At 48.5% G+C, this 27274-nt stretch overlaps 2 protein-coding genes across 5 annotated transcripts in view; both read right to left on the bottom strand.

The window, feature by feature from the left end:
• Pik3r6 (phosphoinositide-3-kinase regulatory subunit 6) overlaps window positions 1–18112 on the bottom strand; it is a 58764-nt gene extending 40652 nt beyond the window's left edge. For both annotated transcript variants that reach the window (XM_037200712.1, XM_028869393.2), the window contains exon 1: window positions 17928–18112. The gene's annotated coding sequence lies outside the window, so the exon portion shown is untranslated. The remainder of the gene's footprint in view (window positions 1–17927) is intronic.
• A 5581-nt stretch (window positions 18113–23693) lies between these two features.
• Window positions 23694–27274, bottom strand: part of Pik3r5 (phosphoinositide-3-kinase regulatory subunit 5) — a 65877-nt gene continuing 62296 nt past the window's right edge. For 2 of the 3 annotated variants that reach the window (XM_037200564.1, XM_028869392.2), the window contains exons 13-19: window positions 27115–27243; window positions 26844–26937; window positions 26542–26618; window positions 26263–26356; window positions 26099–26181; window positions 25469–25581; window positions 23694–25358 (exon numbers count right to left, since the gene is read on the bottom strand). In XM_037200564.1, the coding sequence (XP_037056459.1) occupies window positions 25217–25358; window positions 25469–25581; window positions 26099–26181; window positions 26263–26356; window positions 26542–26618; window positions 26844–26937; window positions 27115–27243 (732 nt within the window). In that variant the 3' untranslated portion in view covers window positions 23694–25216. The remainder of the gene's footprint in view (window positions 25359–25468; window positions 25582–26098; window positions 26182–26262; window positions 26357–26541; window positions 26619–26843; window positions 26938–27114; window positions 27244–27274) is intronic. The other variant, XM_037200565.1, reaches the window with a different exon arrangement.

Raw genomic sequence — 27274 nt, 5'->3', positions numbered from 1 at the left:
GAAATCCAGAGAATCATCAGATCATACTTCAAAAACCTGTACTCCACAAAAATGGAAAACCAGGAAGAAATGGACAATTTTCTGGATAAATACCACATACCAAAATTAAATCAAGACTAGATAAACCATTTAAATAAACCAATAACCCCCAAAGAATTAGAAACAGTCATCAAAAGTCTCCCAACCAAAATAAGCCCAGGACCAGATGGTTTCAGTGCAGAATTCTACCAGACTTTCAAAGAAGAACTAATACCAATACTCTTCAAAGTGTTCCACACAATAGAAACAGAAGGAACACTACCAAACTCTTTTTATGAGGTTACAATTACCCTGATACCCAAACCACACAAAGATGCAACAAAGAAAGAGAACTACAGACCAATCTCCCTCATGAACATTGATGCAAAAATACTCAACAAAATATTGGCAAACCGAATCCAAGAATACATCAAAACAATCATCCATCACGACCAAGTAGGATTCATCCCAGGGATGCAAGGATGGTTCAACATACAAAAATCAGTCAATGTAATACACCATATAAACAAACTGAAAGAAAAAAACCACATGATCATCTCCTTAGATGCTAAAAAAGCCTTTGACAAAATCCAACACCCCTTCATGATAAAGGTCTTAGAAAGATCAGGAATACAAGGAACATTTCTAAACATAATAAAAGCAATTTATAGCAAGCCAACAGCAAACATCAAATTAAATGGAGAGAAACTCAAAGCGTTACCACTAATTTCAGGAACAAGACAAGGCTGTCCACTCTCCCCATATTTATTCAATATAGTACTAGAAGTTCTGGCTAGAGCAATAAGACAACAAAAAGAGATCAAAGGGATACAAATTGGCAAGGAAGAAGTCAAACTTTCACTATTTGCAGATGATATGATAGTATACATAAGTGACCCCAAAAACTCTACCAGGGAACTCCTACAGCTGATAAACTCCTTCAGTAAAGTGGCAGGATACAAGATCAACTCAAAAAAATCAGTAGCCCTCCTATACACAAATGATAAAAGGGCTGAGAAAGAAGTCAGAGAAACATCACCCTTTACAATAGCCACAAATAATATAAAATACCTTGGGATAACACTAACTAAACAAGTGAAGGACCTTTTTGATAAGAACTTTAAATCTCTAAAGAAAGAAATTGAAGAAGATATCAGAAAATGGAAGGATCTCCCATGCTCATGGATAGGTAGGAATAACATAGTAAAAATGGCAATCTTACCTAAAGCAATCTACAGATTCAATGCAATCCCCATCAAAATCCCAACACAATTCTTCACAGACTTGGAAGGAAAAATACTCAACTTCATATGGAAAAACAAAAGACCCAGGATAGCTAAAAGAATCCTATATGATAAAGCAACCTTTGGAGGCATCACCATTCCTGACCTCAAACTCTACTATAGAGCTATAGTAATAAAAACAGCTTGGTACTGGTATAAAAATCGACATACGGACCAATGGAATCGAATTGAAGACCCTGACATTAATCCATGCACATATGAACACCTGGTTTTTGACAAAGGAGCCAAAACTATACAATGGAAAAAAGAAAGTATCTTCAACAAATGGTGTTGGCATAACTGGATGTCAATATGTAAAAGATTACAAATTGATCCATATCTGTCACCATGCACAAAACTCAAGTCCAAGTGGATCAAAGACCTGAACATAAATCCAGCTACACTAAACTTAATAGAAAAGAAAGTAGGAAGCACTCTTCAACGCATTGGCACCAGAGACCTTTTCCTAAATAAAACACCAACAGCACAGACCCTGAGCACAACAATTAATAAATGGGACCTCTCGAAATTGAGAAGTTTTTGCAGGGCAAAAGACACAGTCAATAAGACAAACAGACAGCCAACAGAATGGGAAAAGATCTTCACCAACCCCACATCTGACAGAGGATTGATCTCCACAGTATATAAAGAACTCAAGAAACTAGACATCAAAATACTGAACAGTCCAATTAAAAATGGGCTAAAGAGCTAAACAGAGAATTCACAAAACAAGAACTACAAATGGCTGAAAGACATTTAAAGAAATGCCCAACATCCTTAATCATCAGAGAAATGCAAATCAAAAGGACTCTGAGATACTACCTTACACCTGTCAGAATGGCTACGATCAAAAACACCAATGACAACCAATGTTGGAGAGGATGTGGAGCAAAGGGAACACTCCTCCACTGTTGGTGGGAATGTAAACTTGTACAACCACTGTGGAAATCAGTATGGCGGTTTCTCAGAAAATTAGGAATAGAACTACCTCAAGACCCAGCCATCCCACTCTTGGGCATATACCCAAGGAATGCTGATTCATACCATAAAGATACATGCTCAGCTATGTTCACAGCAGCACTATTTGTAATAGCCAGAACCTGGAAACAACCTAGATGCCCATCAACAGAAGAATGGATGGAAAAAATGTGGTACATATACACAATGGAGTACTACTCAGCAGAGAAAAACAATGAAAGCATGAAATTTGCAGGCAAATGGATGGAACTAGAAAAAATCATCGTGAGTGAGGTAACACAAACCCAGAAAGACAGTCATAGTATGTACTCACTCATAAGTGTATTCTAGATATAAAATAAAGAACAATCAGACCACAGCCCATAGAACCATAGAGGCTATATATATAGTATGGAGGTCCCTAGGACAACTGTGGCTTATAATAAATTTCGGTTCTACTCAATTATTGAGAAAAAAATAGCCAAATGAATGGAATCACATGAACTATGAACCAAAGGCTGAGGGGCCCCCAGCTGGATCAGGCCCTCTGAATAGGTGAGACAGTTGAATGGCTTGATCAGTTTGGGAGGCAACTAGGCAGTGGGACCAAGTCCTGTGCTCATTGCATGAGTTGGCTGTTTGAAACCTGGAGCTTATGCAGGGACACTTGGCTCAGTCTGGGAGGAAGGGGCTGGACCTGCCTGGACTGAGTCTACCAGGTTGATTGTAGTCCTCGGGGGAGGATTTGCCCTGGAGGAGGTGGGAATGGGGGGTAGCTGGGGGTAAGGGGAGGGTGTGGGAGGGGGGAGAATAGGGGAACCCGTGGCTGATATGTAGAACTGAATGGTATTGTAAAATAAAATAAATTTTAAAAAAAGTAAATTTGAAATAAAAAACATAAATGTAATTTTTAAAAAGTCTTCAAATAGCTGGATGTTGGTGGTTCACACTTTTAATCTCAGCACTCGGGAGGCATAGGTCTTCAAATATATGGAGCAATATATACTTCTTTTAAAATTTTTTTTTTTTTTGGTTTTTTTCGAGACAGGGTTTCTCTGTGTAGCTTTGCGCCTTTCCTGGGACTCACTTGGTAGCCCAGGCTGGCCTCGAACTCACAGAGATCCGCCTGCCTCTGCCTCCCGAGTGCTGGGATTAAAGGCGTGCGCCACCACCGCCCGGCTTTTTTTTTTTTTTTTTTTTTTTTTAAATATTACTCTGTGGGAGTACAAGGATGTAACACGGAATTTTTTTTAAATTTATTTTTTAAGATTTATTTATTTATTATGTATACAGTATTCTGTCTGCATGTACACCTGCAGGCCAGAAGAGGGCACCAGATCTCATTACAGATGGTTGTGACCCACCATGTGTTGCTGGGAATTGAACTCAGGACCTCTGGAAGAGCAGTCAGTGCTCTTAACCACTGAGCCATCTCTCCAGCCCCTTAAAATGTTTTTAAAACATTTAATTTTAGTGTACGAGTGTCGGGGGCTGTGCACCTGAGTGTGATGCCCACGGAATCCAGAAGAGAGTAACAGATCCCTTGGAGCTGGAGTTACAGGCGGTTGTGAACCACCCAGTGTGGATGCTGGGAATCAAGCTCGGGTTCTCTGCAAGAACATAAGTAGCTGCTGAGACATCTCCCCAACTCACCAGCACGTTTCTAAATCATGCAGGAACCCAGAAAACAGGGCTCAGGGGAAATTTCCCAACTCATTTATTTTATAAGTCTCTTACTATCCTAACACCAAAGATAGTATCCAAAAAAAAAAAAAAAAGGGCAGCTGTGGTGAACACCTTTAATCCCAGCACTTGGGAGGCAGAGCCAGGTGGATCTCTGTGAGTTCAAGGCCAGCCTGGTCAACAGAGCAAGATCCAGGATAGGAGCCAAAACTACACAGAGAAACCCTGTCTTGAAAAACCAAAAGCAATTAATTAATTAGTTAATTAATTTAAAAAATTTTAAAAAGAAAGTGTATCAGAAATCTTAGATGGTCTTATTAATAAAATCAAACCTGAGGCCAGTTATTGGGGTCAATGCTGGTAGATCAGATGCAGAACAAACCACAGCTAACCTCACCTGGCCAACTTCTCAGCTGATCTTGTTTCCTCAGACTGGAAGCCTCTGTGTCCTCATCCAAATGAATCTCAGCTGAGCTGTGCTGCTCAAAACCTAAAAGCTTAACCAGCCAAATGCTTCTAGTTTCTGGTCTCCACGCCTTATATATCTTTCCTTTCTACCACCACTCCCTGGGATTAAAGGCTCACTTTCTGGGATTAAAAGCGTGAGTCACCAAGCTTGGCTGTATCCTTGAACTGATGGGTTTCTGCCTCTGGAATGCTAGGATTAAAGGTGTGTGCTACCACTGCCTATCCTCATGTTTAATATTGTGGCTGTTCTGTCTCTGACCCCAGATAGGTTTATTAGGGTTCACAATATTTTGGGGAACACAATACCACCACAAGAAAGAAAGAAAGAAAAAGAAAAGAAACTATATATCTTATGCACATATATGGAAAACCCCTCAAACAAGTATTAGCAATATATAGGTAACATATAGACACAATAGCTTGGCAGATTTACCCTAGGCATGAAATACTAGTCCAATATTTGAAAACCAGTCAATGTAATCTACTATGGTAAAGACTAAAAGAGAAAAAAGAAGTCACATGATCCTATCAGTTGAGGCAGTAAGAGCAGTTGATAATTTCAGTTGTCGTGCATGACATTAGGGGCAGGGGAACTTTATTAATCTGATTAAGGACATCCGTCAGCAGCATCACAGCACGGAAGCGAGGGTGTCCGTCTGCTGCCACCAGTGCTATTCCACTTGACATTAGAAGTCCTTGCCAGTGCCATACGGAGGAAAAGAGGCACATATACCCGACTGCTGCATTGTCAAGGGCACTGCTGAGCTAGAGCCGGTCCAAGTGTCCATACTGGAAGAAGGAAATAAAACTGCAGATAATAATAGAACTCTATCTGCAGACATTATACCTATTTAAAATAATTGATATCATACAGATCATTACAGGTTTAGAAAACTCTGAAACAATCAAAAGGAATTTTTGCGCGCGCACACACACACACACACACACACACACACACACAAGTGCGCACTTCCGGTAAGCAGTTCATCTCAACCAGTAAAGGTGCTTGTTGCCAAAACAGATGACCTGAATTTAGTTCCCAAGATGGATATGGTGGAAGCAAAAAATTGATTCATTCAGGTTGTCCTCTGGTCTCCACAAGCGTGCACCATGCAAACGTGTGCACACCTGGTGTGGGACAGAGAAAAACCAATATTTTTATTTAAAACAGGTTGATTATAAATGTGATCTCTTTCTAAAAAAGAAAAGGGGATATGATATATAGGAGGATATGGAGATGATAAGATAAAAGGGTAGATTAATGAACCTACTTTTAAAGAACAACTTGTTTAAAATGTTTTACATTGGTATAGATTTTAGTTTATGTTTAAAATGTTTTACATTGGTATAAATTTTAGTTCATTGATACAGACTTGAAGTTAATTTTGTTATACTGTATATATATATATATTTCTATTCTTGTTTGAGGTATTATGTTTATATAACTCATTTAAAATTGTAATGGATAATTAAAAAATAGATTAATAATTAGTCATCTATGATAATCATATCTGTAGCCATGTTAGTTAAGTCTTCTAGGTATACATAGATATATTTCAGATAGATAGGTAATCTTCAAACACTTCATAGACCTGGAGAATATGGCATTTAAATAACTTAGAATTCTGTTGACGTGAGACACAATTGCTCCTGGCTGCACCAATTTGATCCCGAGAGAATGTTGGGTTTCTAAGACATTTCCATTTGGAAGTTTGTCTTTTTGGCACAAAATGGCCTACTGGGCAAAGAACTGCCCTTGCCTTGATGGCTGACAGTACAAATGCAATGCTGTCCTTTCTGGACAAGCGGGACACAAGGAAAGCGACCACTGTACTCTGCCAAGACAGGGTAAGATGGTCTCTTAAAATTCCTGCTTCTAAAAATGGTCTGTCAGATACTCTAGGCCTGTAGCCAATTTGAATGCACCAACAATGCTGAGAAACATTAGGTGACTGTCCAGGCTGCCAGCTGTCTTGGTCTACTCTTGCAAGATTCCCGAAAGTTGCTTGCATCCATCTACCATTTCTCAGGTACCATTATGTTCCTTCTCAGGTCTTTGATGTGGTTGAAGGCTAGATAGTCGTAATTTCCTCAGTTATGATAAAAGATAAGTTAGCTATAAAACCTTAAACTCACAAATATAAGATAGATAGGACATCTTCTTTAATATTGTAACTATAATTCTTGCTCGGTAATTGTTTTGTTATATGTAATTTTACCATGTTAAAGTTAAAACCCTCCTTTTTAAAAAAAGAAGAAAGGGGAAGTGCTGTGGATATCACTCTATGTAAATAAAACACTGATGGCCAGTGACCAGGCAGGAAGTATAGGCGGGACAAAGAGAGAGGAGAATTGGGGAAACAGGAAGAAGGAGGAGAGAGACTGTAGCCACCGCCAGGAGAGGAGCATGTAGAGACGCCGGTAAGCCACCAGCCACGTGGCAAGGTATAGATTTATAAAAATGGGTTAATATAAGATAAAAGAACAGTTAGCAAGAAGCCTGCCACAGCCATACAGTTTATAAATGATATAAGCGTCTGAGTGATTATTTTATAAGTGGATTGTGGGACTGCGGGGCTTGGGGAACCTGGAGAGAAGCCCTCCAGCAACACACACCCACACAAACGTTCAAATAAAGGTAATAAAAACTTTAAGAACATCTCTTATAACTAGTGAATAACTTAAGTAGAGGCACAAGAAACAAGGTCAACACACACCACCAGACATATCTTTACACACTAAGACCAAGTATATGGAACCCTAATTTAAAACATATGATCATTTAAAATAGCATTGAAATAAACAAAGAAAAAATACCGCACTGTAAATCAAGATGCTGAACCTGTAAGATAAGAATTATAAAATGTGCCGGACAGTGGTGGCACACACCTTTAATCCCAGAACTTAGAGGCTGAGGCAGGTGAATCTCTGTGAGTTCAAGACCAGCCTGGTCTACAGAGCAAATTCCAGGACAGCTAAGGCTACACAGAGAAACCCTGTCTCATAAAACCTAAATAAATAAATAAATAAATAAATAATTATAATGATAATAATAAGACCTCTATGTCAATAGAGAGGCACATTAGGTTCACAGTTTGTAGAACTGTTAAGATGTGAGTCCCTCAAGCTGAGTACTAGGCAAATGAATCCTAACAAAAATGTCAGCAGGATTTTGTGCAGCTACCTACAAGTAGAAGAGATTTGTAGGGACTGGCAAAAATATTGGGGTAGCCAAATAATACGGGGAAAAATGTTGTTGGAGAGGGCGCATTATCTAAAGAATGATTACAAAGATTTTAGGGAAAGGCCAGACTTGTAGATCACAGTATTTCAAATTTCCTCAGTTTTTCTTATATTTATGTGTTGCTATCTTCTTTTATGTTTTTATTATTCTTTTCTTTTTTTTTTTTACTTCTTGAGTGTGTGTGTGTGTGTGTGTGTGTGTGTGTGTGTGTGTGTGTGTGTGAACACATGGGCTCATGTTTGCCACCATGTGCATGTAGAGGTCAGGAAACAACTTGCCACAGTGGATTCTCTCCTTCCACCAGTGGGTCCCAGGGATCAAGCTCAGGCAGGCCACTGAGCTTGGTGGCAAGTCCCTTTATCCTCTGAGCCATCTTGACAGCCCTTGTGTGTTATCTTTTAATGACTCACACTAAACTATGAGAGAGAGAGAGAGAGAGAGAGAGAGAGAAGAGAAATCAAGGTTGATGGATGATTACTGATTAATATGTTTTCATGCTTTCTTCCTTTTTTTTGAAATAGTGTTTCTCTATGTAACTCCAGCTTTTTCTGATTTTTTATTATTGAGTGTGCTTGACTATTTTCCCCATGCAATGTACAAGAGCTGACACATTCTCATAAGTTATAAAGCATGAAATGCATGCCTATGAGCCCTCCACTTAACTTTAGGACATGGGTGTTGCATTTCACTGCCTAACATCAGAAAGAAACCAACAAACCTCTTCAAAACCTGCATGCCTGGACTATCAAGACAGCTCAGTGGGAATGGTGGTTTGAATGAGAAAATGTCCCCCATAGGCGCAGACATTTGAACACTTGGTCCCCAGTTGGTGGCGCTATTTGGGGAGGAAGAACATCATTGGGGTGGGCTTGGAGTGTTTATAGACTCGGCCTACCTCCAGTTCATTGTCTCTGCTCCCTGGTTGTGGTGGAGGAGGTGAGCCTCCTGGTCCTGCTGCCATGACTCTTCACCAGGACAGACTCTTGTCCCTCTGGAACCTTAAGCCAAAATAAACTCTCTCTCCCCTAGTTTACTTCTGGTCATGGTGCTTATCACAGCAACAGAAAAGTCGCTAACACAGTCGGTAAAGGTGCTTGCCCACAAACCTCCCAACCCAAGTTTGATCCCCAGAACCCACATGACGAAAGAAGAAAACCGACTCCCACAACTTACAGGAGAAACCAAGACAAAACAGACAATAAAGAAGGCATTGACACTGGAGTGTATTGTGAAAAGTCAAGCATGAAAACTCAGCCATGATGTTTGGGGAGTTCCTGTATGAGGGATGGAGAGAGCAATGGCAGATTATCAGAGTCCTGTAGGGGAGGGAGGGTAAACAGGCAGCTGGGCACAGTGATGCCCAGTGGATAATGAATACATATTATACTTGTGTGATGAGCGGATGAAGGTGGGAAATCCTGCTACAGGTCACAGGTCAATGAACGAGAGAACTAGGGATGAACTAAGACCTCAGGTTCATACATATATATATGTATGAACTAGTTGTTCCCTTGCCCCTTTCAGCCCTCCCTGACCCCTGTAAACCTCACAGAGCCACTTTGGCCCTAAGTAATGAATGCGCAGGTAAGGTCAGCTTATAATGAACATAAGATAATTTCAAAGGAAAAGAAATCTAGGTCTATTTTCAACAGAAAATAGCCTTCGGCTGGGTGTGGTGGCATACATATTTAATCCCAGCCCTCAGGAGGCTGAGGCAGGTAGATATCTGTGAGTTTCTGGTCTACCAAGTACTAACACAGCCAGGGCTATGTAGTGAGACCTTGTCTCAAAAACAAAACAATTTAGTGTTTAGTGTTAGCCATCTCTACAAAAGCCTCCTCATTTGTGTTTGTTTGCTTGTTTTTCTCTCAGAAGCTGGCACATCACCATTGATGCAGCATTGGCACACGTTTGTGTGGGTGCCAGAGATACTCTGTGCTGCCCCCCTCGGTCCTCCTATGGAGAAACTCTGATCTACTCCTGGCCTCTGTGGCAGCTGGGGTCAGTCCTTAGGGAAGCTGCTGGTATGGAACAAGAAGTGGAAACAAACAGAATTCCGTTCCTTCTCAAAAGGCATCGACATCTTGTTTATCGTCATAGGAACTAAAACTTAGCCTGTTAACACTCACGGGTGCCTCTGAGGGGCTTCTCAGGGGTCTCGATGGCAGCTGACTGGCCTATGCTGTCTGCCGTAAAACAGTGAAGAGCACAGGAGCTGTTGCGGGAGAGGCCACTTCCACCCTCTCCTGATGATTCCTACACGCTCTGCCTGCCAGTATGTGACTCCCCTGCTCAGAAGTGAGGACTGAGCCTTGCCAAAGGGACCAACTGGGCACTTGTCCGGTCCAGGGCATCACTGCCCTTTCTGTAGCTTAGCCACAGGGAAGGTGAGGTTTTGTACTTCACCCTTGTTGCACGAATCCTAATTGGTCTTAATAAAAACCCAGAGCCACATATCAGGGTGGAAGTAGAAAGAAAGATCAGAGAAGCAGAGCAGCCACCTCTTAATTCACCAACTCCTCAGCCTGCAAGAGCCCGAAAAGACCTGAGCTCCTGTCTCCTCCCACCGTATATTCCTCTCTCTGCCCAGCCATATCACTTCCTGTCTCAACCTCCCTAGTGCTGAAATTGAAGGCGTGTGACTCCCAAGTCCTGGGATTAAAGATGTATGCCACCACTGCCTGGCTGTTTCTCTTTTAGACTGGGTTAATCTTGTGAAGCCCAGTGTGGCCTTGAACTCACAGAGATCCAGACAGATCTCTGCCTCTGCCTCCCGACTGCTAGGATGAAAGTCTTGTGCCACCACTGCCTGACCTCTATGGCTAACTGTGGCTAGCTCTGTCCTCTGATCTTCAGGTAAGCTTTTATTTCTTAGATGACAAACAATATATTATCACACACCTTTCCAAAGACGTCCTTACAATAATTGTCCACTCAGAGGAATAATGCGCTCTCTCTCTCTCTCTCTCTCTCTCTCTCTCTCTCTCTCTGTTTGTTTTTTCGAGACAGGTTTTCTCTGTGTAGCCCTAGCTGTCCTGGATCTCACTCTGTAAACCAGGCTGGCCTCCGCCTGGCTTTGCCTCCTGAGTGCTGGGGTTAAAGACTTGTGCCACATCTGCCGGCCCCTTTCGTATTTAAACAAGCACCCTTCTGTGCTGGTTATAGCCCTGCATCAGTCATCTCCCTCCTTCCACCCAAGGGTCAGTCTTCAGAAGGCTGGGAAATCAGATAAATACTGTGGTCATCTTGAATGTAAACCAGGACCAGAGCCTAAAACTGGAGATTACTGTCTGTGAAAAGGGAATGAAATTTCCCACTGTGGACTTAGAACATCCTCTCAGGTGACACGTGGGCTCCTCTAGCTCTTTTCTCAGTTCCTGAACATCTGTGGAATACAATACACTTGGCAATGCTGGAGAGCTAGAGATAGATGGATGAGGTATAGCCTCCTTGCTAGGGACTACTGGTCTACCATTTGGAACTTTTCTTTCTTTAGTATTGTGGTGTGTGTGTGTGTGTGTGTGTGTGTGTGTGTGTGTGTGTGTGTGTGTGTGCATGTAACAGTGCATGTGGAGGTCAGAAGACAACTTTGTGGAGTCAGGTCTCTCCTTTCACCTTTACCTGGGTTCTAGGAATCAAACGTGGGTGGTCAGGCTTGTGTGGCAAGTGTGTCCTACCCACTGAGCCATCCTGCAGGCCCAGTCTATAATTTTGTTTGTTTGTTTTTTGTTTTTGGAGACAGGGTTTCTTCGTGTAGTTTTGGTGCCTGTTCTGGATCTCGCTCTGTAGACCACCAGGCTGGCCTCGAACTCACAGAGATCCGCCTGGCTCTGCCACCACCACCTGGCTGTAGTGTATATAACTCTTCAATGACTACAGTTTGCCTGAGACTCTTCAAGCAGGCTCATGCACTCCTGGCCCCCATTTAGGCACTAAAACTAATTGACAGACCTGATAACCACAGCTCGTTAGTGTTGGTTAACTTTTGTCAATCGATTAGGCTAAGTGATGCCTAACTAGCTGATAAGACATTGTTTCAAGCAGGCGGTGGTAGCGCACGCCTTTAATCCCAGCACTCGGGAGGCGGAGCCAGGCAGATCTCTGTGAGTTCGAGGCCAGTCTGGGCTACAGAGTGAGTTCCAGGACAGGCTCCAAAGCTACACAGAGAAACTCTGTCTCAAAAAACAAAAACAAAAACAAACACACACAAAAAAGACAATGTTTCTGTGTATGTCTGTGAGGGTGGGTATTAATTAGTCAGCCTTCTGTTACTTTAAGAAAGTACCTGAGGAAATTAACTTATGAAATAGGAAAGGTTCATTTTATCTAAGATTTGGAAAGTTTCCGCCCGAGATCATTGCTGCTTTGGATGAGTCAGCACATTATGCCTGAAGCAAAACCACTAACTTCACAATCCAGAGAGCAAGAGATTCGGAGGAAGTGCCAGGGTGTGGTGGTACACACCTGCAGTCCTGACACTTGGGAGGCTGAGGCAGGAGGATCACAAATTTGAAGTTAGCTTGAGCTACCTGGAAAGACCTGGGAGAGGGAGGAGAGAGGAAAAAAGAGCCAGGATGCCACCATCCCCTTCACAGCGTGCCTTACTGGACTAAATCTCTCTCACTAGGCCCCACCTCTTACAGAGTCCGCATTCTCCCAATAGCACACCCTAAGGACCAAGCCTTTAACACATGGGCCTTTGGGGGACACTCAAGATCTAAACCACAGCAGGGTATTTCTGGAAGTGATTAGCACTTAACTCAATGGACTCAGTAAAGATCCACTCCCACTCACATGGCTGGGCAGCATCCAGTCCCTTGATCGCCTAAACAGAACCAAGTGGCAGAGGCAGGTGGATCTCTGTGAGTAGGAGGCCAGCCTGGTCTACAGAGTGAGATTCTGTCTCTCAAAAAACAAATAAGAAGGGGGGAGAGAGAGAGAGAGAGAGAGAGAGAGAGAGAGAGAGAGAGAGAGAGAGAGAGAGAGAGAGAGAAGGTAATTACAGGCTGCCAGGCTGCCCGATACAAGCTGAGTTTAAGGATTATCCCATGGTGCCATGTACCTATCAACCAGCACTGATGGGCATCCCAGCATTTCTACATAGCGGCTGATTTATCACATTGTGTTTGCTGTCTGGTCACCTCTGCTAGAGTACAACTCTTCCAGGGCAGGAACTCTGTTTTGCTTGGCACTGTGTCTCTAACATTACCGCACATTGCTTTTGCCACATAGGAGGTCCCTTTACCAAAACAGCCTTGTGCTTTAGGAAAACGAGACAGCGTCACCATCCCCTGAACAGCTTCAAGGCTGGGAGGCAGACAAGCCTGCTGGCAGAGCTGGCCCAGTGAATGGCTCAGGAAGTAGATTGTGCTGATGCTGAGAACACGGATAGAGAAGACCGCAGCTCCACAGGGTGGGAAAATGGACACGGTGAGGGCGAAGGATGCTGCGCCTTGCCACACTCGCCTGGTGTCACCTCTGGTGGTTGATCGGACTCAGGCTCCATCTTGGACAACTCAGGTTGCAATGCCTGGCTGCTGTCATGCCACAAGATACTGAGCAAGACACTGACCAGTCAAAGAGGACGTCAGGGCTCAGCTCACATTCCCATCATCTCCTACTCCCCCCTAAGGACCGAAAGGATGCAGTATCCCAGGACAACAAGACATTGCCAGGAAGAGTCCCAGCAGATGTGGCCTATGGCAGGTATTGTGACCTCTTGACTTTTGTACCCCACAACATCCACTGGAGAATGGATGTTTCACTCACTAAATCATTCTGGACCATCTTTACATGCCAGAAACTGTCCTACAAACAAACATAGAAATGGAGTTTCAGCTGGGTCAGGTGCCACAGACTTGTAGCACTGTTATGGAGGCTGAGGTAGTGAGGTTCAAAGTTCAAGGCCTTCTGGGGCTACAGAATGAGTTCAAGACCAGCCTGGAGGACTTGGTGAGACCTTGTCTCGAGGTGAAGAAGTAAAGAGGGCTGGGGATGAAGGTCAGCAGTGCACTTGTTTAGTTTATTTGAGGCCCTAGGGTAGATCAACCCAGAAACTATGGGGTGGGGGGTAGGGAGGAGATGTTCCATTGAAATGAAATAGGTAGGTGGATTCACCCGACCACTCAGCTATTCACTGAGCATGGTCTGTCCTGCACTAGGTTTGGGTATATGGAAATAAACTCAAACGTAGAGTGGGGTGGAGGGCATGGATACAAACTAAAATTAAATTGTGTGTTATGTGACAGACACAATAAAAGTGAAGTTAAAAAGGAGAAACGAGAGGTCCCAGAGTTAAGGAGGGTTTTAAGGGTTGACACTATTTTGAAATGTTTTTTCATTTTTACTTTGTCATCATCAATGGACAGTTTGCAATAATGTACACCTACCAGTCACAAAGTAAAGTTAGATATGTGTGAAATGTGGGGTGCTGAGATCAACTGACCCTCCATCCTATCCTTAATATTTTTCTCTGCCGGAAATACTGGTATTTATTCTTTTATTGACTTTATCTTCCTTTCTTTCCTTCTTTCTTCTCTCTCTCTCTCTCCCTCCCTCCCTCCCTCCCTCCCTCCCTCCTTCCTTCCTTCCTTCTTTCTGTTTTGTTTTTTGAGGCAGGGTTTCTCTGGGTAGCCTTGGCTATCCTGGAACTCACTCTGTAGACCAGGTTGGCCTCAAACTCACAGAGATCCGCCTGCCTCTGCCTCCCAAGTGCTGGGATTAAAGGTGTGCGCCACCACTGCCAGCCTTGATGATCTTCAAACACAAATGGTCCTCAGCCTATTGTAAGATTGTGTCCTGTAGGGCCATTGTAAGTTGAAAACATGTACCAGCCTTAACTTACCCAGATCATGGCTCAGCTTCTTCTATCTCAGACATGCTTGGAACATATACCAGCCTATATATAGTCGGGCAAAACCATCTAACACAGAGCCAGTTTCATAATGAAGTGCTAAATAGCTCATGAAATATATTCAGTACTGAAAACAGGGTGGCTGTGTGGATGTGCTTCCCTGCTCCTGTGAAGTAAAAACCTTATGAGTCAGGGACAATCTGTACACAAGACGCCACTGTTAACTGCAGTCACCATGCTGTGGGGATGTCTCCAATAACGTCTTGCTCCTCACTGAAGCTTTCTTCTCTTCACTCCATATCTCTTCATTCCCCCCCGTCAAGTGTATGTGCTGCTCTTAGTAAGAAGGTAATTAGAAATCTCCTGAGGCGGAGTCACATGTGGATAGAAACCTGAAGGAGCCAGGGGTCAGCCATCTGCAGCAGAGACATCTTAAGCAAAGAGAACGAGAGAGGCCAAGTCCTGAGGGAGGAGGGTAGCTGGGGTCTAGGAGAGAGTGCAGCCAGGGGGCAGTGAACATGGGGGGACAGCGGGAGACTGAGAGTCAGTTCTCTGTGGGTTTGCCTTTGTGTGCAGCTTGGGAGCCTTTGCTAGGGAGTCTCAAAATGTACAGGAAACCCAGCTGGCCTGGTGGATGATGTCTGTCACCCCAGCATTATTTTACTATGGGATGTAATGCCTCCTTTCAGGGTAAAGGCTGGGTAGGTTACTTATTACCCAGAGTCCAGGGTTTCCAAGCCCAGGGTTGCCCCGTTGTGGTTCAGTGACCCCCTCTGGGTCACCTCCACATTGACTGCATGGACGTGGGCAGCAAGGGGAACTGATGAGCAAGATAACCACTGCTCACTTGAACATGTGAGGAATAAAGGTCTTTGTCTCTGGCTGTGGCGTCTCATGCCTTATGCGGCACCCGCCAGCAGCAGACCAGCTTGTTAGTTGTAGGAAGGACTAAAAGAGCCCTCACCATTCTTGAACTAATGAGATAATTCAGTGGGTAAGGGACCTTGCAGTCCAGCCTGACCACCTGAGTTTGATCCTTGGGACCCACAAGGTGGAAGGGAGAGGTGACATCTACAAGTTGTCCTCTGACCTCCAGGTGCTTGATACACACACACACACACACACACGCACGCACGCACGCACGCACGCACGCACGCACGCACGCACGCGCATGCGCGCAAGCGTAATTAAAGCAAAAAAAGATACCTCACCATTCTTGACAAAGGGATAACATTGAGACAAAAAAAAATATTAGCAAGAGCAGCCCTCGGGACAGGTATGTTCTCAGCAGGCCACAGCCGTGTAGGTGAGACAGGTGGGAAAAGGCACTGGAGCCCTGGGCCCTTGTAGCTGCACGTGAGCCTGTCAGCCGCCTAGCTGGAGGAGGCTCCGAGCAGCTGGTCTGGCCGGGATCAGGGCTGCAGCTCTAAGGGGCCAGGCCTCACAGCCCCACCCTTCCCTACACCCCAGCTGCAATCTCATCTCCTGGGGCAGGCTGTCTAGCTGTCCAGACAGAAGAACGTCTCATTCATGTACACCCTGGTCAAGCCCCACCTGCCAAGCTAAGCCCTGGAGCAGGGACAGGGGACTTGCAGGCAGCCTCTCCATTTTCCTATGACCTGCGATCACCCCCCTCCTACCCGGAGAGACAGACAGACAGAGATAGGAGGACCCCACAGGGCCTGGGTCACCCACTTCCTACACCTCTCATCTCTCCACTGAGCCTCCCGAGCCACGCTTCCCACCAGACTGTCTTCACAGAGTTCAGGGGCAGGTCACATCTAACAGACGACAGAACTTTTTTTTTCTTTTAATTGAACAACAGCATGTGACTACTGGACACATCTTCAGACTGTAGCATGTGATCATTGTGGGTAGGCAGAAGTGAGAGGCAGAGCTCTGAGTTTCTGAGACCCCCCCCCCCTCGGCCCTACAGAGCCAACCAGGATTTTAAAGATTCCTAAGGACCTTGCCTCCCTGGACCTTGCCTCTGTGAAGGCCTGCAGGCCTACTTCCTCGGGGTGTCTATCCTGGGCTAGAAGGAAACACCTGGATGGGACAGAGCAGTCAGGGCAGTGACATTGTTCCTGGAGCCTGGGAGAATCTGAGGGTCCTGGATGCTGAAGGACCACAGGAACTGAAGACTGACCTTTGTGTACCTTTCACACGTTGTGGCCAGATGTCTTGGAAACAGCGTGAGGGCATTGCAGCAGGCCTCTGAGGGGTGGTGAGGCCCTGCATCCTAACCCACACTGCCTGGGGTCTAACCTATTCTGTCACTGGGGTCTAACCTGTTCTGTCACTGGGGTCTAACCTGTTCTGTCACTGGGGCTCTTGGTCTGAATGACTTACACCTCTGTGTTGTACTTTTACTTATTTATTTGCTTATTCATGTCGCCTGGGATGGAACCTGTGGGCTTGTGCATGCTTGGCACGGTGCTCTGCCACTGAACTACACCCTCAGCCCTCCTCACCTTTAAAGGAGTCACCATCACAGCACCTGTCACATAGGATGGACAGGAGGACTATGCCAGGTGACAGATGACACCTGCCCGGAGCTAAATCAACAAAAGAGGACAGGCCCACGCTGGAGTCCTCCACGACTCTGTACACCTTTCGCCACATCAAGTCCCCAGCTCTCTGCTCTCTCATCCTGACATGCACCCACTATCTTGCCTCTGGGGTTTGCACACTGGGCTCCCTCCAGCAGGGGTGCTCCTGGGCCTCACCTCTACACACAAGCCCTCTCTGCCTCTGAAGCCTCACCCTGGCCTCACCTCACCCTCCCCGTGTCTGTTCCGTACCCCCCAAGTCTTGTCTTACTAGGGACCTAGTGCATTTTACTACCTGTCACACACCCAAGGCAGGAGGCCAACATCTCGAGAGCAGATTCCCCCCCCCGTGTGTGTGTGTGTGTGTGTGTGTGTGTGTGTGTGTGTGTGTGTGCAGCAACAGCCCGCCCAGCACGACAGTCGCTAAGTACCCAGAAGTGAGATGGACAGATCATGTCCCAGAAGCAGCATAGACAGGGGTGCGGGGTTCTCTTAGGGAGTCTTCCTGCACACTCATCCATTCTGCAATTTGCTTCCCTGAGGCCCCAGTCTATTCCTAACCTAAGCTAAGATGGGCAGTAAAGCGCTAACCCAGCCAACCTCAAGTTGCCGGGAGAGTCGCGTCCACACACCATGGGCATTAGCTCTGTTAGAGCTAGCAGGTGCGGAGTTCAAGGGGTCCCCTCTGCATCTGAAAACAGGTTGAACAGGAGTAGCTGGCAGGGGCTCTTAGCTGTCACATCAAGACAAACCTTCTGAGACATGGGCTCCTGAGGTTCCTCCTTCCAGGGTTCTCCTCCCTGGCTATCATCTGGTTCAACTCTGTCTCTCCCAACTCCCTCCCCGACTCCACCCCAGCCAGCACCTACCTCTGCTGGACTGCAGCTGCTCACCGGTCCCAGAACCTCCGGCCAATGAGCTCCTGAGGTCCCGTCCAGGAGGCCAACAGCTCCAGGAGACCAGATGTCCCCAAGGAGCCAACAAGAGCTGTAGTTCTGACTATGGGCTCCAGATCTGCAGAGAATGCTCTGCCCCACACAGCCAACCCTGTCCCTCCCCTTCCTTCCCCTTCCCCTTCCTCATGGCTCTCAAAGCCCCTCCCAGGCATATCCTGCTGGGGCTGTTTTTTTTTTTTTTTTAAGAAGTGGGTGTGGGGTTCCTCATTCTGACCTAATACTACCAACCCTGTCTAGAAGGATGGGTATTTCCACAAGGACCCACTCTCAGGCTTATGAGGTTGTAATGCAGCCTAGGTGTTCCAAAGGTCCAGGTATCCTCTGTCTCACCCTACGCTGGGCATCATGGGCCAGATTTTTTTAAGTTCCTCCCACCCAACATGCACAAGTCAAACTATTTCATACTACACTTGCATCTCTGTCTCTCAGCTCAGAAGAGAAACTCTGTGTCATCGCAGCACCCCCACCTCCCCCCACATTTGCATCTAAACCACATCAAGCCCTCTGAATACTACTTTCCCTATCCCAGCAGCTGATGCTGTGAGCTTTGTCCTGAGACATGGCAAAGCCGTCCTTGATCGATCGATCTGCTTTCCCCAATCTCACCCTGGTGTTTATCTCCTCACTGTAGCCCCTCCACAACCTAGTGAAGCTTCTTAACCATCCAGGCTGCCAGGCCTGGCCATGCACACCTCTGATCCCACTGCTTGGTAGGCAGAGGCAGGTATATATCTATGAGTTCAAGGCCAGCCCGTTCTACATATAGAGTTCCAGGCCAGCCAGGGCTACAGATTGCTAGCCTGTCTCAAAACAAAGAAACAAAACAAAACACCAACCCAAACCATGGGATTCTCTTCTGGATCTTTTTCCTGAGCCATCTCATCCAGGAAGGAAGAATAGAAAACAGGTCAATGAGGAAGGAGAAAAATCTGGGGCAGGAACGGCAAGAAGGGGCCAGAGATCAGTGGGGGCACTTGTCAGAGCATGGGAAGGACAGTGGGGTACTGGGGAAGGCCCTGCACCCCCATTTGGCCTCCCTCCTCTCCCCTCTTAGCCTTGAAATGAAGAAAATCTCCAACACACTTTTAGATCTTTAAAAAAGAAGTCATAGATTCCATGGTCGCCTCCTATTGGCAAACGGATCTGGAGAGGGACAGATTGCCCGTGCCGTAAAGTAAGCGCCTAGATCCGGCCGTGCCTGAAAACCCATTGCCTGGTCTATTCCTACCCCGCTCGACTATGTGACCCAGTAAGTGCCCTGCTTTTTAAAGATTAAACGTGTTTGAGATGGGCTTCTGTCACCTGCAGCTTTGGGGGGGATGAAGTTCCAGGTTTTTATTTGTTTGTTTTTCCGTGGGGCCTTCACTGGGTTCTGGTCTCACCCTCATTTTTGTAGAGGAAGCCATGAGAAAAACACAGTTCCAGGGATGCGTATCATTTCTTCTCTGGCTCTGCCTCCCTCTCCTTACTTTCTTTTCTGGCTCTTTCATGTGACCAAGATTAATTCCCTCTAGCATCTCTTCATTGGTGTTCTGAGGCCATAGGCCTGCCTGCCTCCTCCCCCCACGAACATTCTGGGGTAGCAGCGGTCAGGGTTTAGCCCTTCCATTCACGTGAAGAGAATACTTGGTTCATTCAACAAAGCAAACGGGAAAAGGAATGCATGAATTTGACTGGGAGAATGGATGGGTGGAATGAATAAGCCCCATGTGTGATAGAGGGTGGAGTCAGCAGCCGCTGCGTGGACCGGCGCGGCCACCCCGGGCAGCCGCTGGGCTTATCAGCCTCGGCCTAACTGAATCGGAAATCACAAGGCGGCCTCTGCTTCTGTGGCTGCAGGGCTCTTATCAGTGGCTGCTGTGGGTGTGGTAGCCATGGAGGGGACAGCCGGGGGACTGCATTCAGCCCCAGAGCCATCCCTCACACGGAGCACTGGAAGCGTTTTCCTTTTGGAAGATGCACATCTGTTAGCCAGCCAGAGAAAAGGACAGAGTGGGAAGGGGGGGCAGGGATGAAAATCTGCCCCCACACCTGCCCCTGGGCACAGCCCCGCCCATCCAGGCGGGGAGACACAGAGTTTGACCCAACTATGGGGCTTCTTACTTCCCCTTGGGTTTGCTTTATCTGAGTCGGCTAACCCAGGCTGTTTTGGGATCTCTCATCTGCACCTATCTCCTCTGCCGACAGGAACAGTGATTCCCCAGCCGCAGCACCGAGGGCCCCAGGGCAGTTCATGACAGCAAAGGCATGTTTAGGGGACTTTGCAAGTGTGAAAACACACACACACACACACACACACACACACACACACTCCTAGCATGCCTCTGGCTGTGGGACCCCTTGTCTTTGGGGTTTGGTTTCTTCATCTGTACCCTGAGGTGTTGGAGAACATGTTCGCAATGGTTCTTCAAGGTCTCGGCTCTCCAGAGGATCCTGGTTCGAGCTCCTTCTGCCCAGAGAAGACCTCTGATCCCAGGCCATATGGGCCCTTTTCCTCAGAGGTGTGGGCGGGTGGGGTGGGGCTGCCCCAAGCCACCCCTACCCTGTCCCCTATCCTTCTGAAGGCTTCAGGCGACCAGGTCAAGCCAGCTGAGCCTGAAGCTGCACTCAGGCTTCCTTCCTGGCTGCTGTCTCCTCAGCTCAGGCAGCAGAGTTGCCTGGGGCAGGAAAAAAGATGTATTCTACCAAAGCTCCCCCCCTCTTCTCTCCCCCCCCCCCCCCAGCTGCCCCCACCGCTGCTGATGGCGTACAGAATGTCCCCTCCATCGTGAGACCAGAGCTCTCCCCCTAAGTTCCATCACAACGAAGCCAGCCTCGGGTACACACACGAACTTTGCTTTTCTGGGCCTCAGTTTATCCGCCACTCTTGGGAGGTCCCGAGAGGGACACATAGCGTCGCGGTTAAGTACAGGCACCCTGGAGGCCACTATCTGGGCTTGAATGGCAGCTTCCTCTACTTACTGTCTGTGGGACCTTAAGTAAGTTATTCACCCGGGCAGTGGTGGATACACACGCCTTTAATCCCAGCACTCGGGAGGCAGAGGCAGGCAGATCTCTGTGAGTTCGAGGCCAGCCTGGTCTACAAAGCAAGTTCCAGGAAAGGCACCAAAACTATACAGAGAAACCCTGTCTTGAAAAACAAAACAAAACAACAAAAGTAAGTTATTCAACTTCCCAGTGTCTCAGTTTCTCTACCTGTAGAATGGGTATAACTATACCAATCTCATGGGGTCAGAAGATGTGCACATGAGCTAGCATGAGTATGGGGGTCCAGAACACTGGAGCAGTGCAGAGTTAAGTCCTGGTAAGTGTTGCTGAGGTGGATGTAACCTAGCTGGCATTCACTGGGAGGCGCTACTCAAGTGGCCATGACGAAGAGGTTGAGCCTCCCACCTCTACCTTCCTAGATCTCGCAGAGGGTTATATGGGGCAGCTGTGGCCACAGCTACCTTTCCAGGGAGCATTCAGATCTTCAGGTGCGCCTGCAAGCAGAACGCAGAGGAAGGAACTCTGCCGATGGATGGAGAGAGCCACCGGTTTGCTGTGCCTCCGATGGGGGCAGAGGACACTTTGTCCCCGGAGAGCAGCGTTCTGTGCTCAGACTTTATTGTAAGGGTTAGATAAAGAGAGGGATCCAGAAACGTGGGGAAATGAGGGAGCAGACCCCTCCCCTCCACCCCCAACTCCATCGCACGAACAGGAAGTCCTCTTCCCAGGGATCTGAGCGTCCTGCCGTCCACAGGGCATGCCCTCGGCAGGTTTCTCTGTTGCTGCGGTAAAACACTGACCAAAACCATTTTAGTGGGGAGGAAAGGGTTTATTTCACCTGAGGACTCCCAGGTCACAGTCCATCGCTGAGGGAAGTCGCCTAGGATCTCAAGCAGGAGCCGAGGCAGGAACCATGGAGGGGAGCTGCTCACAGGCTGACCCTCCATGGCTCCCTTAGCCTCCCTTTTTATACAACACAGGGCCACTTTCTCGGGGTGGCACCTCCACAGTAGGCTGGGCCTTCCTCACATCAATCATTAATCAAACAATACCGCACAGACACGCCTCCACACAGGACAATCCACTGGAGAAAATTCCCCAGCTGAGGTTCCCTCCTCCCAAATGACTCTAGTTCGGGTCAAGTTGACAAACACCTAACGAGCACCCGGCATTTCCTGTGTGTAAAGATGCCTGAATGGAAAGCCCCTTCTCTCTCGACTTTAAGCAAGCAGAGGAGCTGGAACCATCCCTGGCCAGGAGCTCTTGGCTCTCAGGGATGCTGGAAAGGTAGCAGGCCACTCCTTTCTGGCCCCCGCTGCCTGAGCCTTGGCCATTGTTTCTGAGGTGCTTCCTTTTCAGGAAGGCTTCGAGGCCCTCACTTATCTCACAAGAGCTGACCACAGCCCTGGCTTTCAGCTCACAGCACCCCTGGGGACAGACAGATTTCCTGGACTACAGACTCGGTAGCATGATCCCCCTTTGCATACTTCCTCTCAGACACCCCACAACACCCCTGAGAATAGACCTGCCTCCCCTTTTAAGGGTAAGGAGTAGCTTGCAGAAGTAAGTGAGGTGGCCAGGGCTACCCACATAGTGTATCTTGTTTTGTCACACAGGTCCAAAGGGCCTGAGAGACCCACGGTGCAGACCTGAACCCACCCCACTGACTGCAGCCATGCCACACTGAGCTCAGCGTAGACCAGATGATCCCTGACCATCTGCGGCTGCGTGGGAAAGAACGGGTGTTCCCACTTTTAGTCCACTGAGTTCTCGACACGTACGGCAGCCTACTGATGCCACTGTAACCTCCTCACAGCCAAAGCGGCTATTCTGGGATGCTGGAGCTGGCGTCCCCCACTGTCCAACACTTCCCTTTCCCTCCTTGGGACCCACGTCCTCAGGTGTGCCGGGCCATTACTGATCTCTCTTCCCTTGCTCTCCCTAGTTTGACAGATCCAGGTCCTCTATCTCTCATCAGAGACAAGAACCTCGGGCCCACCCCCTTCCAAGGGGCACAGGGACTTCAGGATACACAGGTTTATGTTTCTCAAGTGAGTGATAGAGAACTCCATCTGCAGAGGTGTATGGGATGTTTTGTCCTGTGGGTGAGCATGTATGATGAGGTTGAAATGGAGAAGTGTGGATGGAAATTTAGCACAAACATATTTTCTATAGAGCGGAAAATTACAAATAAAATAATCCCCAGGAGCCTTACTTCTGCTCCATGTGGAATATTTTTTTCGTTTTGTTTTGTTTTTGTTTTTCGAGACAGGGTTTCTCTGCGTAGCTTTGTGCCTTTCCTGGATCTCGCTCTGTAGACCAGGCTGGCCTCGAACTCACAGAGATCTGCCTGGCTCTGCCTCCTGAGTGCTGGGATTAAAGGCGTGCGCCACCACCGCCCGGCATGTGAAATATTTTTAAAATTTACTTTCACTGTTTTTATTTATGTGTGTGTTTCTGTGTGAGTGAATGCCACATGCATGAATGCCTTCGGAGGCCAGAAGAGGGCATCAGATCTCTCAGAGCTGGAGTTGTGAGCGCCCCCCCCCCGCCCCCCCCCCCCCCCCCCCCACGCAGGCACTGAGAATTTGGGTTCTCAGGAAGAGAGAGCAGTGAGCGCTGCTGAGCCACCCCTCCAGCCCTGAATTGACAAACGTAAAGCCCAAACAGTTCAGCGACATGCTCCGTAACTGTAGGTCACTAACTATACAATAAATCAATTTTATTTAATAATAATATTAAATTCCATCCATTGATTCATGTCATGCCGGTCATCGAGGAGAACAACACGCTCACGTGGCAAGTTGAAGTACACTGAGATGCATGACTGGACACTGTTCCAGAACCTGACAGACACACGGACAGCTAGGATGCAGGGATGACAACACAGTGACTCTGTCCACAGTCTCCCAAGTCACGGGCGCTCTGGCGTTTCATGGGCTCAGAGGAGCCCAGGGTCTCTGGTGCAAAACAGTTCTGGAGGGCAGGAAGGAGGGCTCTCTGTGCATCTTGCTAAGCTTCCGAGGTTCCTTACCGGCCTGTGCCAGCCCAAGTCCTGGTCCAGCCTGCTGCCTTATCACTCTAGCTACCTTTTTGTCAACTTTTTGAGCCCCCCACCCCAGTCCGGGAGGCTTCAGTTTCTGGGTCTTGGCCTGTTGTGTGCCAGTTTTCCCTGTACATGAGTGCCCCGTCTCTCCCATTAGCTAGTCACCTCTCTGTCCTCTACCTTGCTGAGATCTTGTCTAGACAATGTGTGAGGGCGAAGCTGCCGCACACAGTGCGCACCAGCCCTCCAACTGAGAGGAAGTGCCGGCCCTGGACCCGTCTGCTAGGGAAGTGGAGGAGGACTCGTACCCAGGTGGCCCTTCCTGACTGCTGCTTAGCCCGCATGGGCTCAGCCTCATCTGTAGGTGGGGAAAGGTCAACTGAGGATGACCTTGAAGCAAGGACAGTACTCGAGGGCAAAAGCAGGGCATCAGCCGCAGAGGGCCAGGCACCAGTCTTTCCGCGCAGCTGCTGTGAGCCAGGCCCTGGGCAAGGTCTTCAGGGGCACTCCCTCTGAGGACTTAGTTCCCTTTTACTTAAATACTGAGGAAATGGAGGATCAAAGAAACATCAACTTCCTCTGCTCATTTGGCTAGAAAGGAACCAAGTTTGTCCTGTCTCCCCAGCATCTGAGACCCAGAAAGGGGCTCAGAAAAGAAACCGTACCAGGTCCTAGCAATGGACCAAATATTAGTGCTGTTTTTCAAGGGATCCGGGGAACTTCAGAGAGAAAGGGTGCATGTTGTAATAGGGGTGGTAGGATAAAGAGATGGTATCTGAGGCCAGGAATGAAGGTCTCCCCCAGCTTTCTCCAGTCTATGCCTCCGAGAGACTGACCTCTAGACAAACCAAAGGCAGGCCCAGCCTAGGGCTTGGAAAGGAGGCCTAAACCACAGTCAAGACTCAGACCTTTCTTCAGGGTCACTCACCCATGCCTCCCTCTGCTCCGAGGAATGTACAAGGTGAGGCCCTTCTCTCCTAATGCCTGTTTCCTCATCAGATCTCCGAGGTTCCAGATACCATTGGCCACATGTCCCTGGCCCATGGCAGGGCCTACAGAGGGATCCTGATGCAGCCCAGGACAGTTCGGTTCTCCACAGAGAGCAGCTGCCCTGGAGAGTGGTCCAGGAGAACCTGGGCGCTTTCCTGTCCAGCCTGGTCCCTCAGCACTAGGGCAGCGCTCCACTGAACGTCATGATGGGGAGGCAGAGAAGGGAGCACAGGTCAGGAGCAGCCTGTGCTGGCTGGCTGAAGGACCTCTGGGGTGGCAGGCTGCTCTTCTCCGGCTTGTAGCAGGGCGACACTTCACACCTACAGGGCAGGGCAGGGCAAGAACGGGGCTCTGCAGACCTTGGACGGGAGAGAAGAAACACCCTTCCCTGGGACCACCTTTGCTTAGCTGAGCTGGCCTCCGTTCTCACCTGACCACGCTCTGTAGGATCTTTCTCTCATCCTGGTCTAGACACACAGCAAAGGGGCAGCTGCTGGAGCCGATGATCTGCACCTTGTCCACTTTGATGTGGGATGTACTGATCTGGAAGGGAAGCCCTGGTCAGGCACTGGAGCCCTGGCCATACCTCTGCCAGCCCTGAGCACTTCCTTTCCCTAGAAGTGCCCAGAAGAACTGGGGTGGGGGTGGGGTGGGGGTGGGGGTGGGGGTGGGGGACAGGACTGCCTGGCAGCTCTTGAGAGCTGACCATCAAGCAAGACTGCCTCCTCCCCAGTCTCTGCCTCTGAGTCTGGAGGAATCAGTGCCCTGCCCTCTCCAACCCGGAGACCCCAGAGTTCCCTGACGTGGCGCCCACGCTGGCTCAGACTTGGTGACCCTGAACGACCCTCGTACAACCACACGACCTTTTTCATCTATACTCATCCTCCACCTTCCACGCTGTGTTTACCCCCAACCACCACCCACACGTGCCTCTCCTTTCCCAGCAACCCCTTCTCCATCCGTCCGTCCATCTCTCACACACACAACACTTAGTCACCTTCACGTGCAAGCCCCGCCCACTCCCGCCAGGGCTGTGGTGGAAGGTGAGGAGAGCCCTTACCTGGTTAAAGCCTTTTTTGGACCTCGGGTTCTGCCTTTTCAGCACCTCTGTCAGGGTTAGCGTCAGCATCTCCACGCTGGAGTCTGAAGGTCAAGGGCGGCTCAGGCCAGGCTCCGGACCCCCCAGCCACACCGCCCAGCCATCCTCTCACCTAGCCTGCTCACCTAGCTCCTCTGGCTTCTGGCGGGCCTTGTTGAGGTTCACGGAGGTACAGACCTTCTCTAGGTTACTCCAGCGGCTTCGCCCACTGATGGCCCCCTGGAAGGCAGCATGGCCAAACCCTTCAGCCCAGAGCCTGACGCCTTGGGAGGGTCTGGATGCTTCATGGGCCACCTTTTGGTACCAAGGGAAGTCTGGGGTCTGCGAGAGGACCTGAGGACCCTTGAGGCAGCTCCGGGGCCAAGCCCTGGGGAGGAAGGAAACCCGGCACAGGCCTCGCTCACCTTACTGTAAATAATCTGTAGTGTGAGGGGGACGGCTTCCCGGTCGTCATCGATGCCCAGCCGCTTGCTGCCCGGACCTGTGCCACACAGACACCCTTCACTCCTTCTACCTTCCAGTGTCCCCACTTCCCTGGGTGCCCCCCTTCCTCTGGCCTAGACTCTTCCAGGCCCCGACTCCCCGGGGCCAGGATTCTCCTTGTGCTCCCTACTCCTCCTCCCTCCCTTCCGCCCTTCCCCTGCTATCCCCTCACAGGACCCCACCTCCCCCTGACCATCTCTACAAGGGTTCCCCCAGTGCCCACCTGACGCCTTGATAGCCCGCGTGGCCGCCGAGTGACCCAGTTCCAGGGACTGAAGGAAGATCTCCGTCGTCTTCTCTCCGCCGACGAAGGTCAGCTGGAAGGGGCAGGAGCGGCGCACATCGATCAGTGTGGACCCCTTGGGCTAGCCCGGGGGCTTTTAGGGGTGAGGGCGGGGTGCCGCCGGCCCAGCTGGCCCCCGGCCGGGGACCTGGCCATGATAACCACGGCTACCGGGGAGTCTGGGAGGGACAGGACGGCACACACGCCTCACCTCCGTCTGATAGACCTGCAGCAACACGGGCCGGGCCGCGAATCGGCAGTAGTAGAGCAACATGTCGGCCAGGATGGGCAGCTGGGTGGCCGAGCCCTCCAGGGGCCGAGGGTCTGCCTTCAGGGACTGCTGTGGTAGAGGGGACAGACAAGCCGGGTGG

This window comes from Peromyscus leucopus, chromosome 8b (assembly GCF_004664715.2).
Source record: "Peromyscus leucopus breed LL Stock chromosome 8b, UCI_PerLeu_2.1, whole genome shotgun sequence".
Classification (NCBI taxonomy): domain Eukaryota; kingdom Metazoa; phylum Chordata; class Mammalia; order Rodentia; family Cricetidae; genus Peromyscus; species Peromyscus leucopus.
This window is presented reverse-complemented; position numbering and strand designations above follow the sequence as displayed.